Source organism: Typopeltis vanoorti, chromosome 15 (genome assembly GCF_054136105.1).
Source record: "Typopeltis vanoorti isolate ZY-2024b chromosome 15, IOZ_Tvanoo_1.0, whole genome shotgun sequence".
NCBI classification, from domain to species: domain Eukaryota; kingdom Metazoa; phylum Arthropoda; class Arachnida; order Uropygi; family Thelyphonidae; genus Typopeltis; species Typopeltis vanoorti.
This window is the reverse complement of record NC_143563.1, coordinates 110,171,178-110,195,038: the sequence shown is the minus strand read 5'-3', so window position 1 is coordinate 110,195,038 and position 23,861 is coordinate 110,171,178. Positions and strand designations below refer to the sequence as shown.

Below are 23,861 nucleotides of genomic sequence, written 5' to 3'. Positions count from 1 at the left end.
ACAACTGCAGAAAACAGTTAGGCATATAATAGTGGAAAGCATATTGTATTTTGTAAAGAAACTCATATGGTACAAAAGAAATAGTATATAATATTGTTTATCCGTATCTTCTTCTTCACTGCATTTTTCATTTAATACTGTATTGTGTGGACTGAAAATTGTTTTTTAACATTGCTCCATCGAAACAATTATGTGGACCAATAATTTGTTCTACAAAAGGGCAAGGGCAGCAGCGGGGTGTAAGAAGAGCTTCAAATTCAGATAAGTTATTCTTGAAATAATTAATTGTATATGAGTGTTTGTTTGAGTAAGAGCTGCTATAAAAGTTGTGCGCTACTAGTATTATTAGTGTGTGGGATATTTTGCCTAAACTTAATTACAAATTCGTTGTTATTAGATCTTAGAGTAATAACCAGGAGAGGAAAGATGGCAGTGGCTTTGTCATTGCATGACTTTAACTTAGAGTTCAGTCGTTTTGTGAAGTGCGAGGTGTGCTACATGTATTCTTTTGATTACATAGATAATTTGTGGATATTTAGGTCGGATGGAAGGTGTGTGCGAAGTGTGAGCTAAATGAGAATTCGATGAGTGCTCATTCGAAAGAGAAGGATGATGTGAAAGAAAGGCAAAAATGTTCAAAATTCATTGAAAAAGAAAACGAGTGATTTGAAAACCGTAATGGATGGTAAAAAGGACAAATGTGAGGTAAATGTGGCAGAAGGCAACGAAATTGAGAGAAAACTAATGAAACTGGAAATAGCGTGACGCAAGGTTTGAAAGTGGGAAAAATTGAAAGAATGAATGATAGCGAAGTTGGATGCATGGACTGAAAGTATAGAAACTCAAAAGGATGAATGAGAGTGAAAGTGTGAAGCGGGGGTTGAGAGTTCAAAAATTAGAAAGATTGAATGATAGAGAGAATGTGACTCGAGATTTGAAAGTTGAATTGGGTTGGATGAGGCAAGAGATGAAATGGATGTGGAATGAAATTAAGAAACTTCAGATGAAAACGATTAAAACAAATCATGTTGGTACGAAAGATGAGCGAGTGGTGTTGTATGGCAACTCCATTATTAAAAAATTGCTGGATGAGAGGATGCACAAGGTATGTTTTCCAGGCAGTAAAATGAGTAGAGTGATTGAGGCATTGGATATGAGGAGGGAGCAAGCAAAGGAGTTGATGGTTTTAATAGGTATGAATGACTTGACAGAGGACAAAGAGCATGTCAGAATAAATATCAGGAGGCTGCTTAGACGGATAAAAGAGAAGAGTGTGACAGGAAGGCTAGTAAGCATGTTGCCTAAGTATGACTGTGGTGAGATGAGGCAGAGAGCAAAAATTATGAATGATGTGTTAGCTGAAATGTGCAAGGAGAAAGGACTACAGTTTGTTAATGTGTGGAATGAGTTTGAAGGACGAAGTGAACTATATAAGAGAGAGAGATGGACTGCATTTCAGTGGTTATGGTGTGAGTCGCTTGGAAAGACTGCTGCTGGGTGGTAGAGAAGTGAGTACAGAGAATAAATCAGATCAAGTGGGAAGTGATGCAGAAGAGCAGGAGAGATTGAAGAGGTGGTTATGAATGAGGAAGTGAGTGGCATGCATATGGAAAATGAGAGAATGGGTGTGCAAGAGGAACAGGGAAACTGGGAGGCTCTGGGTAGACGGGTACACAGCATGAGAAAGGTGGATGCTCCAAGAGGATGCAGACAGGAAAGGAATGGGATGACCTGGGATCAAGAGGAAACAGTTGGAATTGAAGAGGGTTCTAAAATGAATAAGCAGAAAGGGAAATGGCCCCAGTAGAGCATGAAGAGATCACATCGAATGAGTGGTATCGGTGGAACTAGCTGTAGATACATGAATGAGCTGTTGTGTTTGTATGCAAATGCTAGAAGTGTAAGAAACAAGGCAGATGAAATGGTTGCACTAATTGAGTCTGTTCACCCAAATATTGTCGGAGTAAGTGCGACATGGTTAGATGAGGACGACATCCTGACAGGAATAGAGATGGAAGGTATGATGTGTTTCGTGAGGATAGAAGGGGTAAAAGGGGAGGGGGGGAGTGCTATTGATGATAGAGAAAGAGTTATGTCCATACAAAGTAGAGATGCAAGAGGGAAATGGTGTCAGTGGTTTTGAGGCAGTATGGTGTGAGGTAGAGATGAATGGAATAAAATACTTGGTTGGATGTTGTAATAGATCAGGTAAAGTGGTGGTATTGATAATGAAATGTATGATCAAATTAGCCAAGCAGATAAGAAAAGAATGATCATTATGGGCAATTTTAATTATGGCAATATAGACTGGAATGATGAGATAGCAACTGGAAGTAAAGAAAATGAGTTTTTGAGGGATAACTACCTCAGACAGTATGTAACAGAGGGCACACGAGGATTAAGGGTCTTGGATTTGGTCATCTCATCAGAGGATGTAATTATAAATGAGGTGTCAAATCATCCACCAATTGATGAGAGGGACCATGAGGTGATTACCTGGGTGGTTGCCAGCAGTATGAGGACCTCTATGAGCAAAGGGTATATATGGAACTGCAAGGGGGGGGGGGTTGATTATGAAGAGCTCAGGAGACGGCTTGCAGGTGTAGCATGGAATGAAGAGTTAGCTGGAAAAGAGATCAATGCAGCTCGGGGGATTTTCAAAAACTATAATAGATGCAATGTCTAAATGTATTCTAAGGGTGAGAAGGTTAAATAAGGTAGCTGTGAAATGGATGAATAAAGAGATTAAGCATGCGAATACAGAGAAAAAGGGCATTATGGAAGCAGCATAAGAGAAGTGGAAATAACGAATTCCATGAGGATTACAAAGGCCAGGCAAAGCAGGTGACTTGGCTGGTGAGAGTAGCTAAAGTGAGGTATGAACAGCAGTTAGCTAATGAAGCCAGAAAGAATCCTAAGGAGTTCTTTTGATATGTAGCCAGCAAAAGGAAGAATGACATTGATTGGAGAAAATGGTATAAAGACAGCTGTTGTAGAATGTATAGTGGAGATACTTAATGAGCAGTTCATAAAGGTCTTTCAATCTTGTGAATGTGACTCCGTGGAAAGATTGAGAGCAGTTGATGATGGGGAGGAGCAGAGACTGACTGTAAGTAAGCAAGAGGTGTATGGGGAGTTTAGCAAACTAGATGTTAATAAGGCTGTGGAACTTGATAATATATCACCATGCATTCTGAAGGAATGTGCCAGGGAGTTGATGCTGGCCTTGACATATTTTTTTAATATGAGTCTTGCATTGGGTCAAGTTCCTAAGGAGTGGAAGGAGGACAAGATTGTGCTGCTTCATAAGGGAGGTGATAGAACCCCAGCATCAATATAGAACTAGGATTCTGAATTGGGTTGACAACAGTGGTATTATCTTTGATGGACAGCATGAATTTGCTAAAGGGAGGTCATGTTTTAGTAATCTACTTACTTATTATAATAAGGTGACTGCTTCCTTGGACAGAGGAGAAGGATACACAGTAATATACTTAAATTTTGCAAAGGCTTTTGATAGATTACCACATGATAAGTTGATAGTCAAACTAGAGTGGATGGGGTTGGATATTAGATTAGTACATTGGATTGGAGACCAGCTATCTGATAGGTATCAACAAGTTGTGTATGGGGGAATTGATATTTAGGAAAAGGAAAGTCACTAGTGGTGTGCCTCAGGGGGTCTGTTTTAGGGCCATTACTGTTTAACTTATATATTAATGATATTGGTGACGATTTGGATGGAGATATTCAGTTGTTTGCAGATGATGCAAAGTTGGGATGAACCATGAAGAGTAGAGAAGATGTGGCCTTACTAGAAAACTTGAATCAATTGAGTGATTGGGCACAGGAATGGGGATGTGAGTTCAATGTTGCAAAATGTAACATTTTAAAATTTGGAAAACAAAGATGGGATGCAGAATTTATGCCTGGTGAGGATATATTGTCGGAGGTAAAGGAAATAAAAGATCTGAGGGTGATAGTGGATAAGGATCTGAAATTTAGAGGACACATAGCCAAAATTGTGAAGACAACACAAAGGCTTCTGGGAATGATGTGGAGGACACTGACTTGTAGAAGTAGGAACATTCTTGTTCCATTGTATAAGTCTTTGATTGGGCCACAAATGGACTGTTCTGCCCAGATTTGGTCACCTGGTTTTCAGAAGGACGAAGAGATGTTGGAATGGGTCTAGAGGCGACTGACTAAGGTAGTTTCTAACCTGGAATGTCGAGTATGGGGAAAGATTGAGAAGATGCAATTTGCAGAGTCTGGTGGATAGGAGGAAGAGGGGAGACCTACAAAGGGGTTGTTATAGGATCAATGCTGGAGAGGTTCTATAGAAAATAGTGGGAGATCAGGGGAGAAACAGAGGTCATCCCTGGAAACTGTATAATTCATGCAGAGTTGTGAATGATTGGAATGCCTTGCCTGAGAGTGTGGTGTCTTCACAGAATTTGAGTGTTTAAAGCATGGTATGATAAAAGGACCTCCCAGATGAGTCTTTGACTCCATAGAGTCTTGGGTAATAATAAGAGAGTACATTCTTAAATAATTTTTTAAAAGAAAATGAACTGTAGAATGTAAAAAATTGTGCCATTTACAAAGCTATTTCAAATAAGCATGGATTAGCCAGTCCTGCACTTCCATGCAGGACTGGCTAATGTTATGAGAGAAAAAAAAAGCATTTTTCTCTCATAACATGCCAGCTGATCAGGAAAACAAAATATTCAGTTGCTGTGTGCCTGTTTCATAGCTCTAGTTGCTTAAGTGTAATATAATGCTTTCTCCTCCCAGCTTCCATGCTTAAGTTCACAAATTATATTGGAAGGCTCCCCTCTTATCCAGATGGTAGGGGAGTATACTTGGTGTTTATGCTTATATGTTGATTCTCCAGCATTGTATTGTTTAAGGAAATTCACAACGTAGACTAGACAATACCTAAAAATATTTAATTATTACTTCATATATTTTGCTGAGGTTAAATCGGCAACTTCAAGGATTAGTATGCTGGTATTAAACACATCCATGCAGATACACTGCTAATCCTGAGTGACCATAGCAGACCATGCTCTGGATACCCAGCACAGGATCCATTGGAATAAAGCCACTTTACTCCACCAAAGCAAATTTAAATTCGAGAGGCTTTTCCTCTAACCTGCTGAAGCTCTTAGCAACTATCCCATCCTAAACAAATATAGTTGCAAATTGCCTTTCATATGGGGAACCCTCATCAGCAGAGAGTCATCCCAACACCTAAGAACTCCCAACCAAAGCCAATAGATGGTGTAATTATAAGAGTTTAGGTCATCCTGTATCTCTCTTGCTCCATTTTTGTTACTGACTTATGCCTTTTTGTACATGTTCAATACCAGTATATTAAATCCTGAAGATGCTGATTAACTTCAGCAAAATATAGGAAGTAATTAAATATTTTTAGTTATTATCTAGTCTACATTGTTAATTTTCTTAAACACACAATGCTGGAGGGGAGTATAGTTTGATATGGTATTATTATTCTATACTAAATTAATTATGCTACTATAGATATCTCTGTCATTAGTGGTGCATTAAACCCTGTTACTGAGGATATCTTTGAGAAGGCCATTGGCCATTATATATATATATAGTTGCAAACCAGTATTGAACCTCTTACCCAAATAATTTTATTTCATTGTTTTATTTAATTTCAAGGTTTTTTTTGGTTTTGTTTAATATACAAGTTATTTTTGCATATGAAAATTCCTTAGGTAAAGTTCAAAGTGTGGATTCTGAAGTGCCTTTCACCAAACCTATTGCTTCAGGTAGCAGTCGGCCCAAGCGATACTCCACACTTAGGCAAAGAAGTTTACCAGAAAGCTCATCTTATCATGTAATTGCAGCGTGCGAAAGCAGTGAGTAACATTTGTCAGTGTATTAAAGTTGTTTTTTAAATTTAAATTTATTGTTTATTTTTGGTTTACTATGTTGCCTTGCTTGGTTTCAGCGTGCCATGGATGACTTTCCTGTCCTGCAGGCTGATATCATTGTGATTCAATAACCTATTTCCAGATGACCACAGGTTTTACTATATGGAAATGTGATGGTATGGCATTGGATTCCATTGATAGTAGTGTGGAGGAGAAGAAAATTAAAAAAAAAAAAAAAAAAAAAAAAGATTTAGAAGTATAGTGAAAATAAATTATTAGAGACTTCCAGAGAGTCAAGGACTTAATGACCAACAGAGGCTACACATCACTTCCCACCAGTTGTCATACCTTATGAATTCATTTACTCTACTTGCACTCATTACCTCAAAAAGTAAGCTATACTAATCATGCACCATTCTGTGAGAGAAAAATCTAGCTCTCACCCTTTTCTTTACTGCATTTATTCTCAACTTCCAAGAATGCCTTATTCTTGCCTTCTTTGAAATGAAAAATTCCTAGGTCTCTATCACCCATCTTTCTCCTGTTTGTTAGTGTGTGCAGTCCATACATTCTTAGTTTGTCCTCGAAATCTACATTTCACAATCCTCACATCATCTTTAACACTTCTCCACTGTATCTGGATCACCGTGAAAGCATTTCAACAAGAGGGGCAATCTTGGATGGAAAGACAAGGTCTGTCTTTGTTAAAAATAAAGGCAGGGTATATAAAAGTTTTACACAACAAAAGCTTAGTGATAATTAATTACACATATTAGATGTGTAATTAATCTGTGGGTATCTATAATGATAGAATAACAGTGTATGCTACAGTAAATACTTTTTTATTATGTAAATATTTTGTCTTATATGACATCATTAGTACAACTAACAAATGACATTCATAATTGGAATCTCTTTATGTATAAAGTTGTGTGTTGATGGATTAAAAATTATCAGGCTGAAATTAACATTACTTAAATTAAAATATAGCAGATAAATTATTGAATAAAATTGAGGATAACAATTTCCCAAACTTTTGGAATAGTGAGACAGTCATTTCGATTAAGATTAGGTCTATGAAGTAAATCTTCAGCATTTTCTTTATATAAACATTCATGTTTATATGTGGAACTATATAGTAGCTTGACGTTTTTTTAGCATTTTCAATTCCATGTTGTGCAAGCCCAAATTTGTGAGGGTTTGATGATGTGGTCTTGATGTTCAGAGACACATTTATTAATAGATATTCCTGTTTGTCATGGTAAGATAAGTTACACAAAAATAGCACTTGGTATATGCCAGGTAGTAGCATCATTGGTGAGAGTTTGTCTTTTGGAGAAGGTAGCAAGTTGTGAATTTGGTTGATGGGTTTGTAGGTAGCAATGAGTTTGTATTTTCTCATAATTTTTGCCACACATTCAGAGATACCTTTAATATATGGTATAGGAGTCCTGTGGGCTTCTTTTTGTCTGCATTGATTTGTAGGGGAGTGGTTAATTAATTTTTGGGTTATTGGATTGTATTTGTTTAATTAGGCTTTCTTTGATAAATTCCAATTCTTGTTTTAGGGATTCTTCAGAAGACAAATCTTGTTTGCTCTGGATACTTAAAGATTTTATGATACCATATTTTTGAGATGGATGGTGAGCTGATGTATTATGGATATAACAACCTGAAAAAGTTGGTTTTTAGTAGATGGAAGTGGAAATGGATCCATCTTATTTGTGCTGGATGTGCTCATCAAGAAAGGAAATACCTTTTGATGATTCCTTTTCTGTGAACTTGATATTAGGATGCAGGGTGTTGATTTTTTGTAGAAATGAGTAGAGTTCTTTTTGTGCGACTCCAAACTGCAAAGATGTCATCGACATAGTGTAGCCACATTGTTGGTTTTGGGTCAAAAGCAAAAATTCTATCTTCTAGGTGTTCCAGAAAAAAATTTGAGTAAGTTAGGTGATAAGTGTGAGCCTATTGCTGTTCTTTCTTGTTGCTTATATATTTTATCTTTCCATGTGAAGTAATCAGATATGTTTGCAAATTTGAATAATTCCACTATGTCTGATGGAAATGTTTGGGTTAATAAATCTATTGTTTCTTTGTGATGAGGGATATTAGTCAAGAGAGAGACAATGTCAGAGCATACTAACATGTCTGCATTTGCTAGTTTGTCTTTTATCTTTGTATGAAATTCTATGGAGTTTTTTATCGCAGAGGTTGAGTGGTCAGTCAGGGGATGGAAAATGTTAGACAGGAATCTTGATATTTTATATCTGAGACTGCGTATAGAATCCAAATTAGGTCTGAATGGACAGTTACTTTCATGTAATTTTGGTGAACCATATATTCTGTGAGGTCTTGCATGGTATATTTTGAGTGTTTTGATGTTTTCTTCCTGTATAGATTTGTTTCATCCAGTAACTTGTTGAGTTTTTTTAGATGACTTTTGGTAGGATCATTATTAAGCTGGGAATAAGTATTGCATTAATGAAGCAGTAAATTCATTTTCTGATTATATGATTTAGCATCTAAGATTACAGTGGCATTGCCTTTGTTTTGGTTTATTGCCAGTTTTGGTGATAAGTATATTATTATGTTTTAGGGAATTCAGGTCTTTTAATTTTGCTGATGGAATATTCAATTTTGATGGTTGGATATCATAGATCACTTTGGCTATTTCAAAAGTTAGTCTATTAGCTTCAATGCTAGACAAATAACTGGTTTTCTTTTCGATATCGCATATGAAATCTAAATATGGAATATATTTGTTCGAATCGCAATAAAACGTAATAATGGTATAGTTACCACCAAAGCTGACGAAGGCAATACCACTGTAGCTTTAGATGTTAAATCATATGATCGAATAATGAATTTACTGCCTCACTGGGCATAGGGAAATTATTCAAATTTGCAATTACATCTGATTACTTCATATGGAAAGATCAAATATATAAACAACAGGAAGGAAAAGCAATGGGCTCACTCTTATCACTTAACTACACCTAGAAGATAGAATTTTCACTCTCGACCCAAAACCAACAATGTGGCTATGCTACGTTGATGACATCTTTGCAGTTTGGAGTCACACAGAACCTGAACTCTACTCATTTCTACAAAAAATCAACACCCTGCATCCTTGTATCAAGTTCACAGTAGAAAAGGAAACAACAAAAAGCATTTCCTTTCTTGATGTGCACATCTAGTACAAACAGATGGATCCATTTTCACTTATGTCTACTGAAAACCTACTTTTTCAGGTTGGTTATATCCATAATACATTGGCTCACCATCCATCTCAAAAATATGGCATCATAAAATCTTTAGTATACAGAGCACACAAGATTTGTGTGCTCTGGATACTATTACGGCTGATACATGTCTGTATCAGCCTTACTAAATAAACATCCCCAAAAATAATTAACCAATCCCCTATAAATCAATGCAAACAAAAATAAGCCCAACGGACTCCTATACCATATATTAAAGGCATCTCTGAATGTGTAGCAAAAATTATGAAAACATATAAACTCATTGCTACCTACAAACCCTTCAATCAAATTCACAATTTGTTACCTTCTCCAAAAGACAAACTCTCACCAATTACGCTACCTGGTGTATACCAAGTGCCATCTTTGTGTAACTTGTCTTACTATGGGCAAACAGGAATATCTATAAATAAACATATCTCTGAACATCAAGACCACATTTGCCTTATCAAACCTCACAAATCTGGCCTTGCACCACATGGATTTGAAAATGCTAATCACAGAATCCAGTGGCAAAAGGGCAAGTTATTGCATAGATCCACATATAAACATGGACTGTTATATAAAGAAAGTGCTAAAGCCTTACTTTATAGACGTAATCTTAATCAAATTGACTCTCTCACTATTCCAAAAAAGTTTGGAAATTGTTATTCTCAAATGTATTCAATAATTTATCTGCTGTATTTTAATTTAATTTAAGTAATGTTAATTTCAGCCCAGTAGTTTTTAATCTATGAACACTCAACCGTATATGTAGATGGATTCCAATCTAAGCATACGCACTATTATTTTTTGAATTCAATTCCTATTTTTGTTCATTAGTTGTACTGATGATGTCTTCTGATACATAAGACAAAATATTTACATAAAGTATTTACTGTGGCATATATGTTATTCTATACTTATTAATGGAGTACAGATGCTAAAGTGTTAAGCTGAACTTGGTTGTGTAATTTGCATCTCATGAGAGGGTGGATTACACAGGAGTGAAAGAATATATGATCTATTTGCACAAAGGGCAAAGAAAGACATGGCTATTGATATCTTTGAAGCAGTGAAGAATTTGGAAAAGTTGGTAAGAGGTTACGTGCAGAAGTTGGCCGATAAATAATCTGTACCTTGCAATGAACAGCATGAAGTTATTAAGGGAATGTCATGTTTGAATATCTTGCTTGCATTTTACAATAATGTTGTGGTTGGATGAGAATTGGGAATAGATACACTGATACTTATGGAGTTTGCTAAGGCATTTGACTGGATATAACATGGAAGGTTGTTGTATAAATTGGAGGATATGAGATTGGATTATGAACTATTATTTTGAATAAGAGAATGGTTGACTGACAGGTATCAATAAATGTATCCTAGGCATCACTTCATAGTCCATTGTTATTCATTTTGTATATTAATGACATTGGGAGACATCTGTTTACTGATATGACTGACATGTAGCACTTACAGAATGATTTGAATAAGTTGGAATTGGGGGCAAGTGACATGAATGCCAGTTCACCGTTACTAAATCTAAATGGAGATTTGTCCGATTCTAAATTGAGAAAGGATGTGTGTTTCCATGAATTAACTTTTTAGCATTGTAAACACTGATGAAAAGGTAATTTTTTAAAATTAATTAATATTATTAAAGTAATCACACACACACACAAAAAAAAAACAATTTTTGTTTTGTGTGTGAGAGTGAATAATTTCTTAGATCTAAATTATTTAGATTTAAGAAAAGTTGTATATTTGTATTAAAGTAGATAGTGTCAGAATGGCCCAATAGTAAAGTAAAGCAATGTTGGCCAAGACGTTGAGTGGGTTGGATGTGGAATATTTTGTTCACTGGAATATATGTGAGATTTGTTCATCATGAAAGTTGAAAGATTTATGGAAAGTAGGTGAGACTGATGAATATGTAATGTTTTTAGATAATATATTTTCCATGTTTCTGTCGAAAATTTTGAGAATGTGGTGGTGGAAGGTCAATAAAATGGAGAGGAATAACGCACTTATGTAGAGTCCTTCACAGAACAAAGCATGAGATGGAAAGATTGCAGAATGTCAAGAGACTGTTAGAGCTGAGAAGAAGAAAATGTAACAGGTGTGTAGAAATAAACAAGAGAAAGAGGATGAGGAGAAAATTTTTATGGTTATTCCATGATAAGAAGAGTACTTAATGAAAGTATGACTATATCCTGTTTCCCTGGCAGGAAAATTAATAATGTTGGTGAAGAGCTGTCAGGATGCAAAAAAGATAAAGAATTGATGATTGTTTTGGCTGGCACTAATGAGTTGAAAGGCAAAAAATATTGTAAGAGAGAAGATGTGAAATAGTTCTTGGAAGAAGCAAAAAAGAAGAGCGTGAAGATTGTAAGTTGGCTGCCATGCTATGATAGACGAATTGAAGAGGAGGGAATGATTGCAAATGAAGCGATGCACAGGTTGTGGAGTTTGCAGACTGATTGACTGAATTTGATGGATAGTATTTAAATAGATTCAGAGTTAAGTGTCTAGAGAGAGTGTTGTTTAATAATGAAGTGCAAAGTTAGGTAAAACACTAAAGCTATTAGGGTGGATGCAGGCAACCATGAGGCAAGTGTGAGAATGACTGCAAAAAAAAAAAAAAAAAAACAATGCAGCATTTCACACAATATGCTCTCTGAATGTGATACCTTAAATTTCAGCATGGCAGATGCAGAAAATAGTCACTTGTATTTTTCTTACTTGTGTGTCTGTTCATCAAAAAGCCATGGATAAGTTATGAAATATTCATATTCATTAAAACAAGTCTGTATCCATTTTTTTTTTCTTCTTTTAAAGACTACATGTAATCTTTATGCTTAAATAGTGCTTTTGTTTTTTTACAAGGAGTGCAAAATAAGGGGATGGAAGATGCTGGTTAAGAAAACCCTATTTCATCTCTTTTCATGTTGAGCAAATGTTACTAGTTTGTTGGTCTAGATGGCCGAGAGGATAGTTTACATTTTACTATCAGAGTGTAGATTCAAATCCCAGAATGCATGTTTGAAACTCTTTAGGTCATAGATTATATTTTTAACTGCCTGAAACCAGTTATTGTGTAGACCTGAAGAATGTTTAGCCTCTTGAAAATGTTCCTGGATTGTGTAATCTTTAGATTTTCTTGGGATTGTCATTGCAGAAATCAAAGTGTGTGTACACACAACACAGATGCACATATAGTATTTTGAAATTTAGCTAAAGACTTTTTTTTTTACAAAAATCCATTTCCTTGGTGGGAATCAAAACCCATTTCTTATATAGTAAAACGTGTGGCGTATTCATAACTATAAATTCACACATATGGCACAGTCAAATATCAAAATTTTTGTCAATTTCTTCGTCCCCTCATAGGCCACTCACCTTCTTCCAAAAAATTCCACACAAAAATAAAAGACATTAAACTCATTTTTTAACGATACTTGTGACATAATGATTAGAAATATATACACGTTAGCACAAGAATAATGTTTAATTTGCCAAATATTTCGGTCTGAATATTACAAACCATATTCAGTGGCTACATAGCAATAGTTTTAAAAAACAAAGTAGAATACGAACAATTGATCATTCATACATAGAACGCAACGCGTGATGTCATATCGCTAAGTATTAGAAGAGTAAACTTTTTTTTAAAAAAAAAAACATAAAGATATTAATTCAGAAATTCATATAATGATCGTAAATAACATTATACTGATAAAAAAAAAAAATTAATGTGTTATCCTGATTAAACTTTCACAAATTTTTGATATAGATATACAGTCATTACGATCAAGTTAAGATGTTTAAGTAAGGCCTGTATACTTTAAGTATACAGGCCTTACTTACTTTGGACCAGAGGATGTTGTGGTTTGTTTCTAATCCATGCTGAGCTAATCCAGATTTCTCAGGTTTGTTGTGTTGAATTGATGACTGATGCTCTTGAATTCTTTTTTCTATGGAACGTCCAATTTGTCCAAAGTAAGAAAGATTACAATTACAAGGAACTTGATACACACCAGGTAGAGACAAGGTTGAGCGTTTATCTTTAGATGAAGGAAACAGGGTGGATAATTTGTATGGTGTATAAGTGGCTGTTAGATCATAATTCTTTAGAATTCTTGAAATTGGATCTGAAATCCCAGAAATGTAAGGAATTGGAATTCGATGTATTGAATCTTGGTTGTTCTGTGTTGGTTTGTAAGAATCGAAAAGATGTTGTGTACTCTTTTATATTTGGCAAATTAAACATTATTCTTGTGCTAACGTGTATATATTTTCAAGACATTAAACTGTCAGATAGCTTTGACATTGTGTCTCTCTTCACTAATATCCCTCACAAAGATACAAAAGAATTGTTAACCCAAAAATTTCCATCCGATATTGTGGAATTATTCAAATTTACAATCACATGTAAAGATAAAATATATAAATAACAGGAAGGAACAGCAATGGGCTTACCCTTATCACCTAACTTAGTCAACTAGAAGAAAGGAAGTTTATTTTGCAGTTGGTTAGATATAAATTTAGTTTAATCCTTTATCCAAGTGTAAGCAAACAAAGTTTGCGCCTGAAAATATCTTCAGGACTGAGGTAAGGTGGTGCAACTCCGAGCAAAGGTGGACCAAGCTCTCATCACTCCTTGTCTCACTAAATTTATTATAGTCTAACCAAGTGCAAAATAAACTTCCAACATCTTTCTCTAAATCCAGAGTAATTCAATAATAAGGTGGTACACCTGTTGGCAACTTTTATAGGTAAATATGACCTCTCCTATTGCTTCTTCCTCCCACTGACGAGACCTCAATAAAGGTCAAAACCAGTCTGGGTAGTGGCACTTCCCTTAATGAATAGCAGTAGACGTGTCTGCAAGGAGATGTGCTTTGCATTATGGGAGATACTGAGAACTTTGTCCACCTTTGCTCGGAGTTGCACCACCTTACCTCAGTCTTGGCACAAACTTTGTTTGCTTACACTTGGATAAAGGATTAAACTAAATTTATTATAAACTAGAAGAAAGAATTTTCAATCTTGACCCAAAACCAACAATATGTTGATGTCTTTGCAGTCTGGAGTCACACGGAACAAGAACTTTACGTCATCGTCATCATCATCAAATTCCTGCCATGTACCCTCAAGGAGTGTACAGGATATGATAGTACTACATGAAAAAAATTACATCATTATTAACTTCCTATCTACAATTTTCCTCCAAATCAGTCTGTTACTTGTCAAGACTCCAATATTATCAGATCTTATATTTCTATTCTTTAAGGCACTTTGTACCGTATCAATCCACCTACATCTTGGTTTTCCTCTGGGTCGTTTTGCTACCAACCTGGCAGAGAACACTTGTTTTGCTAATCTTTCCTCTCCCATTCTATTTAAGTGACCATACCACCTGAGATTAGCTCTGCTAACTCATTCCCGGATGTTGACAATGTCAAGTTCTTTCCTAATATCCTCGTTTTTAATATGATATTGCCATTGATGCCGTCTGTTCACGCCTCTAATCTTTCTCAGGACTCTCATATCTGCGGTCTCTAGTCTTTGGTCAAGTGTTTTACTTCTGACCCAGCTCTCAGATCCATCAGTTAAAACTGGTTTGAACACTGTCTTGTATACAGCTAATTTAGTGTTCCGACTAATTTCTCTCTTATTCCATATGAATTTATTCAATTGACTTCCTACCATACCAGCTTTGCTGATTCTGTTGTCTATTTCTATATTTAATTTACCATCTTCACTAAAAATCGTGCCTAAGTAGCTGAAATGTTTCACTTGTTCCACAGGTTCTCCATTCACAACACAGTTGACATTTTCAATGATTCTGCCTATTTTCATTGTCTTTGTCTTTTTATTGCTGACCTTCATACCATATCTATTACAACAGCTATTCAATTTAGTCAGAGAATCTTGCAGACTTGTAGCGGATTTATTTAGAAGTATAACATCATCTGCATAAAGCAAAGAGCTGAGATTAAGAACTCCAATTTTGATATCATGTTTAATACCACTTTCCATCATGATGTGATCCATATAGATAATGAATAACAGAGGGGATAATGTACATCCTTGTCTCACACCAGATTTAACATTAAACCATCTTCCTGTACTTCCTTCAATTCTAACTGCTGACTTACAACTCAAATAAAGACTAGGTATTGCTTGATATAATGCCCCATTGACACCATATAACTACAGTGTATTGAATAGTTTCTCTCTTGGCACCTTGTCATATGCCTTTTCCAAATCGACAAGACTTAAATACAGATCTCTGTTATATTCCCATGTTTTCTCGACTATTTGTCGTAAAGTGAAGATCTGATCCTGACAGCCTCTATTTGGCCTGAATCCAGCTTGTTCTTCCACAATTCTTCTCAACCGTTTCTCAAGTATACTTGCATAGATCTTGCCAGGAACACTCAGTAGGGAAATACCTCTGTAATTCTCACATTCAGTTTTATTTCCCTTTTTATATATGGGTACTATGAGAGCTCTACTCCAATCATCGGGAATTCGTCCCTCTGTCCAGGCTTTCTGGACTATGCAGTGCAGCCACTGTAAGACTTTTATACCACCATACTTCAGCATTTCTGGTTGAATATCATCTACTCCTGCTGCCTTTCCACATTTCAAGCCTTTGATGGCTTTTTCTACTTCAAGTATGGATATGTATTCCTGACTGCATGCCTGGTCAGTGTTTTTTATCACTGTGCTGTCATCACTGCTTGTTTCATTTAGCAGTTTTTCAAAGTAATTACTCCATACTTCAAGTAATTACTCCATGACTTTTGTTTAGCTAGTTTTACACACTGTTTAGCTTTCTTACATTTGTCTCTGTATTCTGTAAGAGTAAAAGCTGACTTATTTGGCAGGAACTTTTGATATGCTTTCTTCTTTTTACTTCACTGCCTCTTTAACTTCCTGTGTCCACCAGGGAGTTCTGATTTTTTTATCCTTGCACACAACCTCACCACATGCCTCTCTGGCAGAATCAATCAATGTTTTCTTCAGAGTTTGCCACTGAATCTCCAAGGTTTGATTCCTGTTCTCAAACTCTTTCATTTTCTTTTCAATAATCTTTTCTACAGTTCACATCTGAGAGCTGCTCAACTTTTATTCGCTTTAAAACTTTCTTACATGTTATTCTTTTCAATATGAAATTCAATTTTATTCTGCTCAAGACTAAATAGTGATCACTTCCAATTTCAAATCCTCTGTACACTCTGGTGTCCTGCACCAGGGAACAAACATCACTATCAACAATAACATAGTCAATGAGACTTCTTATTCCTAGCCTCTTACATGTTATTCTTTTCAATATGAAATTCAATTTTATCCTGCTCAAGACTAAATAGTGATCACTTCCAATTTTAAATCCTCTGTACACTCTGGTGTCCTGCACCAGGGAGAAAACATCACTATCAACAATAACATAGTCAATGAGACTTTTCTTATTCCTTGCTTCTTCTCTCCATGTGAATTTGTGCACATTTTTATGTTTGAACATGGTGTTAATAATAACCAGTCCATGTCCTGAGCAGAAATCCAACAGATATTTGCCATTATTATTAGCTTTGCTCTTTTCTCCAAATTTTCCCATAATATTTTTGTATGTCTCACAATTATTTCCTACTCTGCTATTTCGATCTCCCCAACAAGGACCAACTTTTCCTTTTTCATTGTGTCAGTTGCTTTTTCTAAAGCCTGAAAAAATTCCTCCACTTCTACCTTAGTAGAACCTTCTGTGGGACCATAGGCACAAATAAGTCTCATTGTCCAGTTTTCCATTCTCATATTTGCCCACATTACTCTACTTGAGACTGCCTGCCATTCAAGAAGATTAGCCTCGTATTTTGTGTTGAATACTATGGCTACTCCTTCTTTTCCTTGATTGTCGTTGCCTGAATATAACATTTTGTATTTATTGCTCAGAAAGATCTCACCAGTTTTTGTCTTTTTTGTTTCAGTCACCCCTATTATATCGATCTGGTACTTGTCTAATTCCTCAGCTAGCTCCATTTCTTTGCCATTCAGGTTTCTTATGTTGATGGTACCGATCTTTAACTCTGGTGATGTTGAATTGGGGTTTGTTTTCAGATTTGTTTAAGAACTTTACAAGAACTTTACTCATTTCTAAATAATATCAACAGCCTACATCCTTGCATCAAATTCATACTAGAAAATGAATCATTGCAAAATATTTCTTCCTCGGTTATACACATCCAGTTTAATCAAGATGGTTCCATTTCCACTTCTGTCAATCAAAAACCAACTTTTTTCTGGTCGTTATATCCACAATACGTTGGCTCACCACCTATCTTAAAAATATGTCATCATTAAATCTTTGGTATCCAGAGCGCACCAATTTTATTCCTCTGAATAATCTTTAAAACAAGAATTGGAAATTATTAAAGATACAGCCTTACTAAATGGATTTAATCCAATAACAACTCAAAAATTATTAGCCGTCCTCCAAAACATCAACCTAGACAAGAAGAAGCCCACAGGACTTCTATACCATATAACAAAGGCATCTCTGAACATTTGTCAAAAATTTTGAAGAAATACAAACTCCCTGCTACGAATAAACCAAATTCACAATTGGTACATTCTCCAAAAGACAAACTTTTACCACTGATGCTATCTGGTATATTTGAAGTGGCATGCTCTTGTAACTTGTCTTACTATGGACAAACAGGAAGATCTGTAAATAAATGCATTCCTGAACATTAAGCCCTCATCCGTCTTATGAAACCTCACAAATCTGGTCTCGCCTAACATGGAGTTAAAAATGCCAACACACCAAGCTACTACATCGATCCACATAAACATGAGCATTTGTATAAAGAAAGTGCTGATGCCTTACAGCACAGACCCAATTTTAGCTGTAACGATTGTCTCACTATCCCAGAAGTCTGGGAAATTGTTATCCTTAACTGTATAAGTTATATTTTAATTTAATTATAGCCTAATATTATTTAGTTCTTAAACACACTACTGTATACATAAGATTCCAATGTAAGCATGTGCACTAATGTATTTTTTTTATGTAATTTCTATTGTTGTTTAATAACTGTACTGATGATGTCTTATGATGCTTAAGATGAAATATTTAGATATTATTAAAAAGTTAATTACTATGGCATACATGTGAATTTATAGTTACGAACGAAACCCATGACATATCAGTTGGAAAGCAGATGCTTTATCCACAGAGATAACTAGGCTTGCTACTTGAACAATTCTATACTAAATAGTCATAATTCGTTTTCATTTAAAAAAAGAACATGAAATATTTCAGTTTTAGTAAAATTGTAAATTTTGAAAATAACCCGAATTTTCTTTTCGCTTTCTCATTTTTTCTACCCAGAATAAAGTCTAGTGAGCACCTGCAAATGTCATTTACAAGGGTGAAAAAAACTGGAAAGCATGAATCTTTGATGTATTTAAAGAACTAAGACTTGCATGAATAATATGCTAGCCAAGAGGTGGTTGATCACTTGAAAAGCCCATTCTGAGAAATAATGCAAATACATTAAAAAAAAATTGTTTGTTTCCACTAAAAAGAAAATGATAAATGTTGATGATTGTAAAAGTTTTAAAAACACTAGAAATGTAAATAAGTTGATTTTTATAAATAAACAAATAAATATATATAACAAACACATTAATTTATAGAAATGTTTATATTTAATCTTGAATATATTCTGTAATGCTTGGTCATAATGGAGTTGACTAGAGGAACATTTTTTTTCTTTAGTTAACATGTTATATTTAAATAGCTTTTACTAGTCATAATAATGTAAATATTGAGACATGATTATTGTTAACTGAATGTTACTAACTTTGATATAAAACAGTGTTTATTCTTCTAAGAGAGAGTAAGGGGATTATATTTCAGTGACGTAAGTCTTTGGCTTCTTATTGTTTTTGTGAAAATGATAAACCTAGTATGACAATCTATCATATAATAATATTCTCTCAATTATCCAATTGTTGAATGAATTAGCATGTTGTTTAACTGCTGAAGTAGCATTTGCAACTGTACCTTAATTAACTAACCAGTAAATTGCTTTCCAAGAGTGAGAATAATTGAGAGATTGTTGTAATTACAACACAGCAGCATTCTGTACGGTGCATTGCTATACTAACACATTATTTTTCTAGTTCTTTGCATGAGCTTAATGTTTTTGATTTTATTCATAAGACAATTTTGGTGATACTCTTGACTGTTTTTATTATGAAATTATATTTAAAACATAATTCAAGGATTTATTACATTCACAGTATCTGTGTTTGGAAATGTTAAAATTCATAGTGAAATAGTGCAAGTAAACTGGAAGGGGGTTACTTTTCTTTTAATAAAGTGCAGTGATTTATTTGAATTACTATTAACTATTTTATGGCAAACTATGTGAAGACTGATAAAAGTACATATGGGTATATGTACTTTTTTTCTAAACAGTAATGGGATTAGGTATGAATTTTTAATAGGCAATATGTGTATCTTACATTCATCAGTTTTGTTAAGAATTTTCATTGATGCTCCTAAATTATTTTCTAAGTTTTAATTTTTCAAACTGGTTTTTGGTGCTTTTAGTGATGTATACATTTGACTTGATTATGTCTGTGATTGTTGGGAACTATTTCACAGTGCTTTCTTTATTAACAAAGTTCAAGGGAATATAGGTATTAGAATTTTTTGTTTGCAGGGGGGGGGCACATTTATTCTACAGTGGAGAATAAGCCTGCATTAATTAGTTTAAGATTAGATTCCATAATTGCTTTAACAACGAGCAAGCTTTTAAGTAATTTTTTGTTATTGGATCACTCACTTAGTAAAAAGAATTTTAACTACTGTCTGCACACAGTTCTGCCTTTTGAATAAGGCAGAACTGGTACATGAATTTCTTCCACTTGGTTGTTCCAAACTCCGTATAAACATGGGTGACAAGTAGGTCAGCATTCATATACAGTTGATCTTCAAATTTGTTGAAGAGCATCATTTCTTTCTCTGCTTTCGCCACATTTACTATTTTGGTTTTTGAGACAACCTTTTCTCCTACAGCTGTTCAACAGATTGTCAGTCAATTCCTTACATTCTGTGCTATGGTTTTTTTTTCAACCTCTAGTGTGTTTAATTTGCATTAGAAAATCTGAATCACAGAAAAAATATTAATGTATTTCTACTTTGTCAAAATAATAATTGCCCAGTTTGGTTAGACAAGGGTTTTCTTGCATGATCTTTCATAGATAATGAGGAGGATGAAAAAAATGTGTGTTATACTGCCAAAAACTTGCATAATGATGGTGCTTCTCGAAGCTATCCATGTCCTAACTGCTGCCACGTGTAGTAAATTATTCTATTTAAGGTTTTTTTTTTTTGGTTCATTTCATTTCTGAGTGGGTTTAGTACTTTTCATTTTGATTCACATAGAAAATTACAATATTTTTGTGCCAAGTATCTAGGCCAATTTAAAATGGCTTTATACAATAATTTTGCCTTTCATGTTTTACAAAAACAATGTGAGTATTATTCTTGCTATTTAGCTCTCTGGTCTTTATGATTGTCTTAGATCATTTTCATACTTTCTTAATTATATACATGCATTAGTTTAGAAAATGGAGATTCTCAACTTTCAACCATTGTTTTCGTAAATAAATTATGTTCATTGCTCAGTGAGTGTTAAGCACTTGCCACATTAGAAATCCTGTTTTCTAAAGTAAATAGTTTATTAAAAAAGCTAAACTTTTTTGCGTGATATTGGCAGAATCAAAAAAGCATAATATTTGTTATGTTCCATTATGCTAATATATGCATTTTCTCAGCATGATTATTTGCTTCTAGAGTCTGTACAGTAGAAGGCATTCTCTTTATTTAGTCCCTAAAGATATTTTGACATACTTGGAATAATTTAGAAAAGATGGAGAAACAGATAAGAAAAATTTGCAGATATAATATTGAAATTTATTATTATATCACCTTATATGCAATATATTTTAATTTGATATGTATAATAATTGGGAAACCTCTTTTACAAGATGTTTTCTCATTACTTTTATATTGTTTATCTGTGTGCATATAAAAGATGAATGACTTAAACTAGATCGGTAATCTGTATAAAATGCAAACAAAACTTGCATTTTCACATGTACTCTTCTCATATTTCGGTTGCTTTGTTGTATCCTTAAAAATCCAGTCAGACACATTAATGGAAGTATCTTTGTATATTATATACACTTTTCATAATGAAAAGCAATGCAGAAGTAGCTAGCGTATGACAGAATGCTACATCACTATTTTTTGGGAAACAGTAGGTTCTGGTATGCATTCTCTGCCAGCAGGAAAAGTTGAATGAAACATTACATCATCTGGCACAGTACTGTCCCAAAAAAAAAAAAATCTATTTGGGATATGAACAGTTAAGATTGTAAAACAAATCTGTTGGAAACCTAGTCCACCACTTTGTCAGGGATATTTGCTTTAACAGATTTTATCTGTTTTGACAGTAACAGTTTACTGACAAATTCTGTTAAACTATTTTTACTTCTCAATTCCAAAATCTATTTTCTGAAAACCACTAACTTGCCCTTTTTTTTCTACTTTCAAACCAAATTTAATTGTCTGTTTTTAATATTTTGTCCTGTCACTACTCCAAATGTAAGCAAGGACTCATACTGAAGAATCACCACTTTATGTTGATAATAGGCTTCTCTTAACACTTTCTTCTTTCCCAAATTTTAGGTGTTGAAATTCTTACTTGGTTCTTGTGGGAAAAAAAAAAAGGATAATTTTAATATCCTACCTAGTCAACCTTTCTACTATAGAATAAGCTCTCATTTGACAGATGAAACTTGAAATTTCCTTTTTTTTGGTCATAATGCAAAAACATCCAAATCCTCTTGAAATATACCTCTGAGTGTTCCAGCCATTATGCTCTCCTCCAGAACAGCAATACCAATCCTTTTCACACTGCACCACTTGTCCTCTTTCTGTATTCCAGACATGGACTGTCTTTTGATGCCTATAACTTTGTGCTTTACAAGCTTGTAGAAAAATGAATAACTTTGGCCAGTAATACTCATATATATTTGTGGTTACTGGAAAAATGTAGCCAACTGTATTCTCATATGGAAGGCAAGAAGTTGTTGCTGTTTTGCAGCAAAACAGCATGCATACATCTTGAATCTGTTATTTTTTTTTTACCTTAAACTGATAAAATAGAGATTTTGCAGTGCATATGTAATAAATTTTGACAACATAACCTTGATTTATACAGTTCAACAGAATAAATTCATTTATATATTATGATCATCTAAAGATTATATCTTCAAAGGTCCTCCTTTCTGTCTCCAAAAAATTGCCATTTCGAAGTGATTCATTTTTAATCATAACTAGTATTCAGTCAATAAATATATAGGAAGGTAATTTGTTTGAAATGTTATGGCACATGAGAAAATTTTCAGGTGCCATATGTGTGAGAGAAAAGTTCTGAATATTTGCAGCATAATTTGAACTACCCAAGTTTTTTTTTTGGATAAGATTCATTACTGTTGTGAAATTCAATGTTTCTGTTAACTATGAAATCTTATTGTTGAAGCTTTGTTAATGTTTGGAATTTATATGGATAAGTTGAAGCATTCAGAGAATATAATAAGAAACATGTTATGAAAAAAAAATTTTTTTTTTTGAAAATTCACTTTAAAAAATATATATATTCTTATAAACAGTTATTTGGTATTGTGAAAACTACCAAAAAAAAAAAAATTTCCTACTTTTAGTAAAATCAGTTTCATGTGAAAAGAATTATTCTTAAATGGCAGTAACTTAGTATTTTTTTGCAGTAGAATACTCCTGTGAGTTGATTAAATATTGAGCTTCTCTGATGTAATGATTTCGAAAAGTACCTATTAGTTGAATGTGTGTTCCATCTGTTATAATGTTAGTAAATATTTTTGCTATGAAAATTATAATAGAATGACACAAATTCATTTCACATTAATTGCTTTATTGTTGTAGAATTTCTCTAAATATTTTATTGTATATGTGATTATGACATGTAATGTTTGTTTAAATAAATTTTTAAAAAGCATCCATTTGGCCAAATGTTTATTTTATTAATACAATTACATTCTAACATTAAAGATAAGTGGTAAAAAAGGATATTCTGTGAAATTTGGAGAGGACTCGTTAACACAAAATATGACAACACTTTGTCATAATATTTAAGTAATAAATGGTACAAAAGAGAATTCTATTATAAGCAGTTTGATTGTTCAGAGGTAAAGTTACTATAAAAAATTCAATTCTCTCCTTTTACTATGTTTGGAAGGAGCAGCATTTATCGACAAGATGAGATTTTGTTTCTTGGGATGTAGTATATATAAGAGAATGCTTTACCTAAGCATTGAGGTTTGAATCTACTGAAATCTAAAATGACATATCAGTTTGGCATGGTTCCTTCCATATATATTTTTTATTCTTGATACATATTTAATTATAAAATTTCTATTCAGTAGTATTCATAGTAGCTACCTCTTCCTTAAATTTGAGACTGAGTTAACAAATTAACACAGCTTAGTTATTCTGTTTCCATTAGTCTATAATGGACTTTCAAGTGCATGAAATTGGGGTTTATTCCATTTAAAGAAAAAATAATTTGCTATTCTATATGGATCATTC

General features: G+C 34.0%; 1 protein-coding gene across 3 annotated transcripts in view; it reads left to right on the top strand.

Moving 5' to 3' along the window:
* The window catches only part of LOC150099075 (uncharacterized), a 162,297-nt gene extending 139,024 nt beyond the window's left edge, over positions 1-23,273 (top strand). For all 3 annotated transcript variants that reach the window (XM_090405059.1, XM_090405060.1, XM_090405058.1), the window contains 2 exons: positions 5,751-5,894; positions 18,549-23,273. In XM_090405059.1, the coding sequence (XP_090261185.1) occupies positions 5,751-5,894; positions 18,549-18,553 (149 nt within the window). In that variant the 3' untranslated portion in view covers positions 18,554-23,273. The remainder of the gene's footprint in view (positions 1-5,750; positions 5,895-18,548) is intronic.
* The last annotated feature ends 588 nt before the right edge of the window (positions 23,274-23,861 follow it).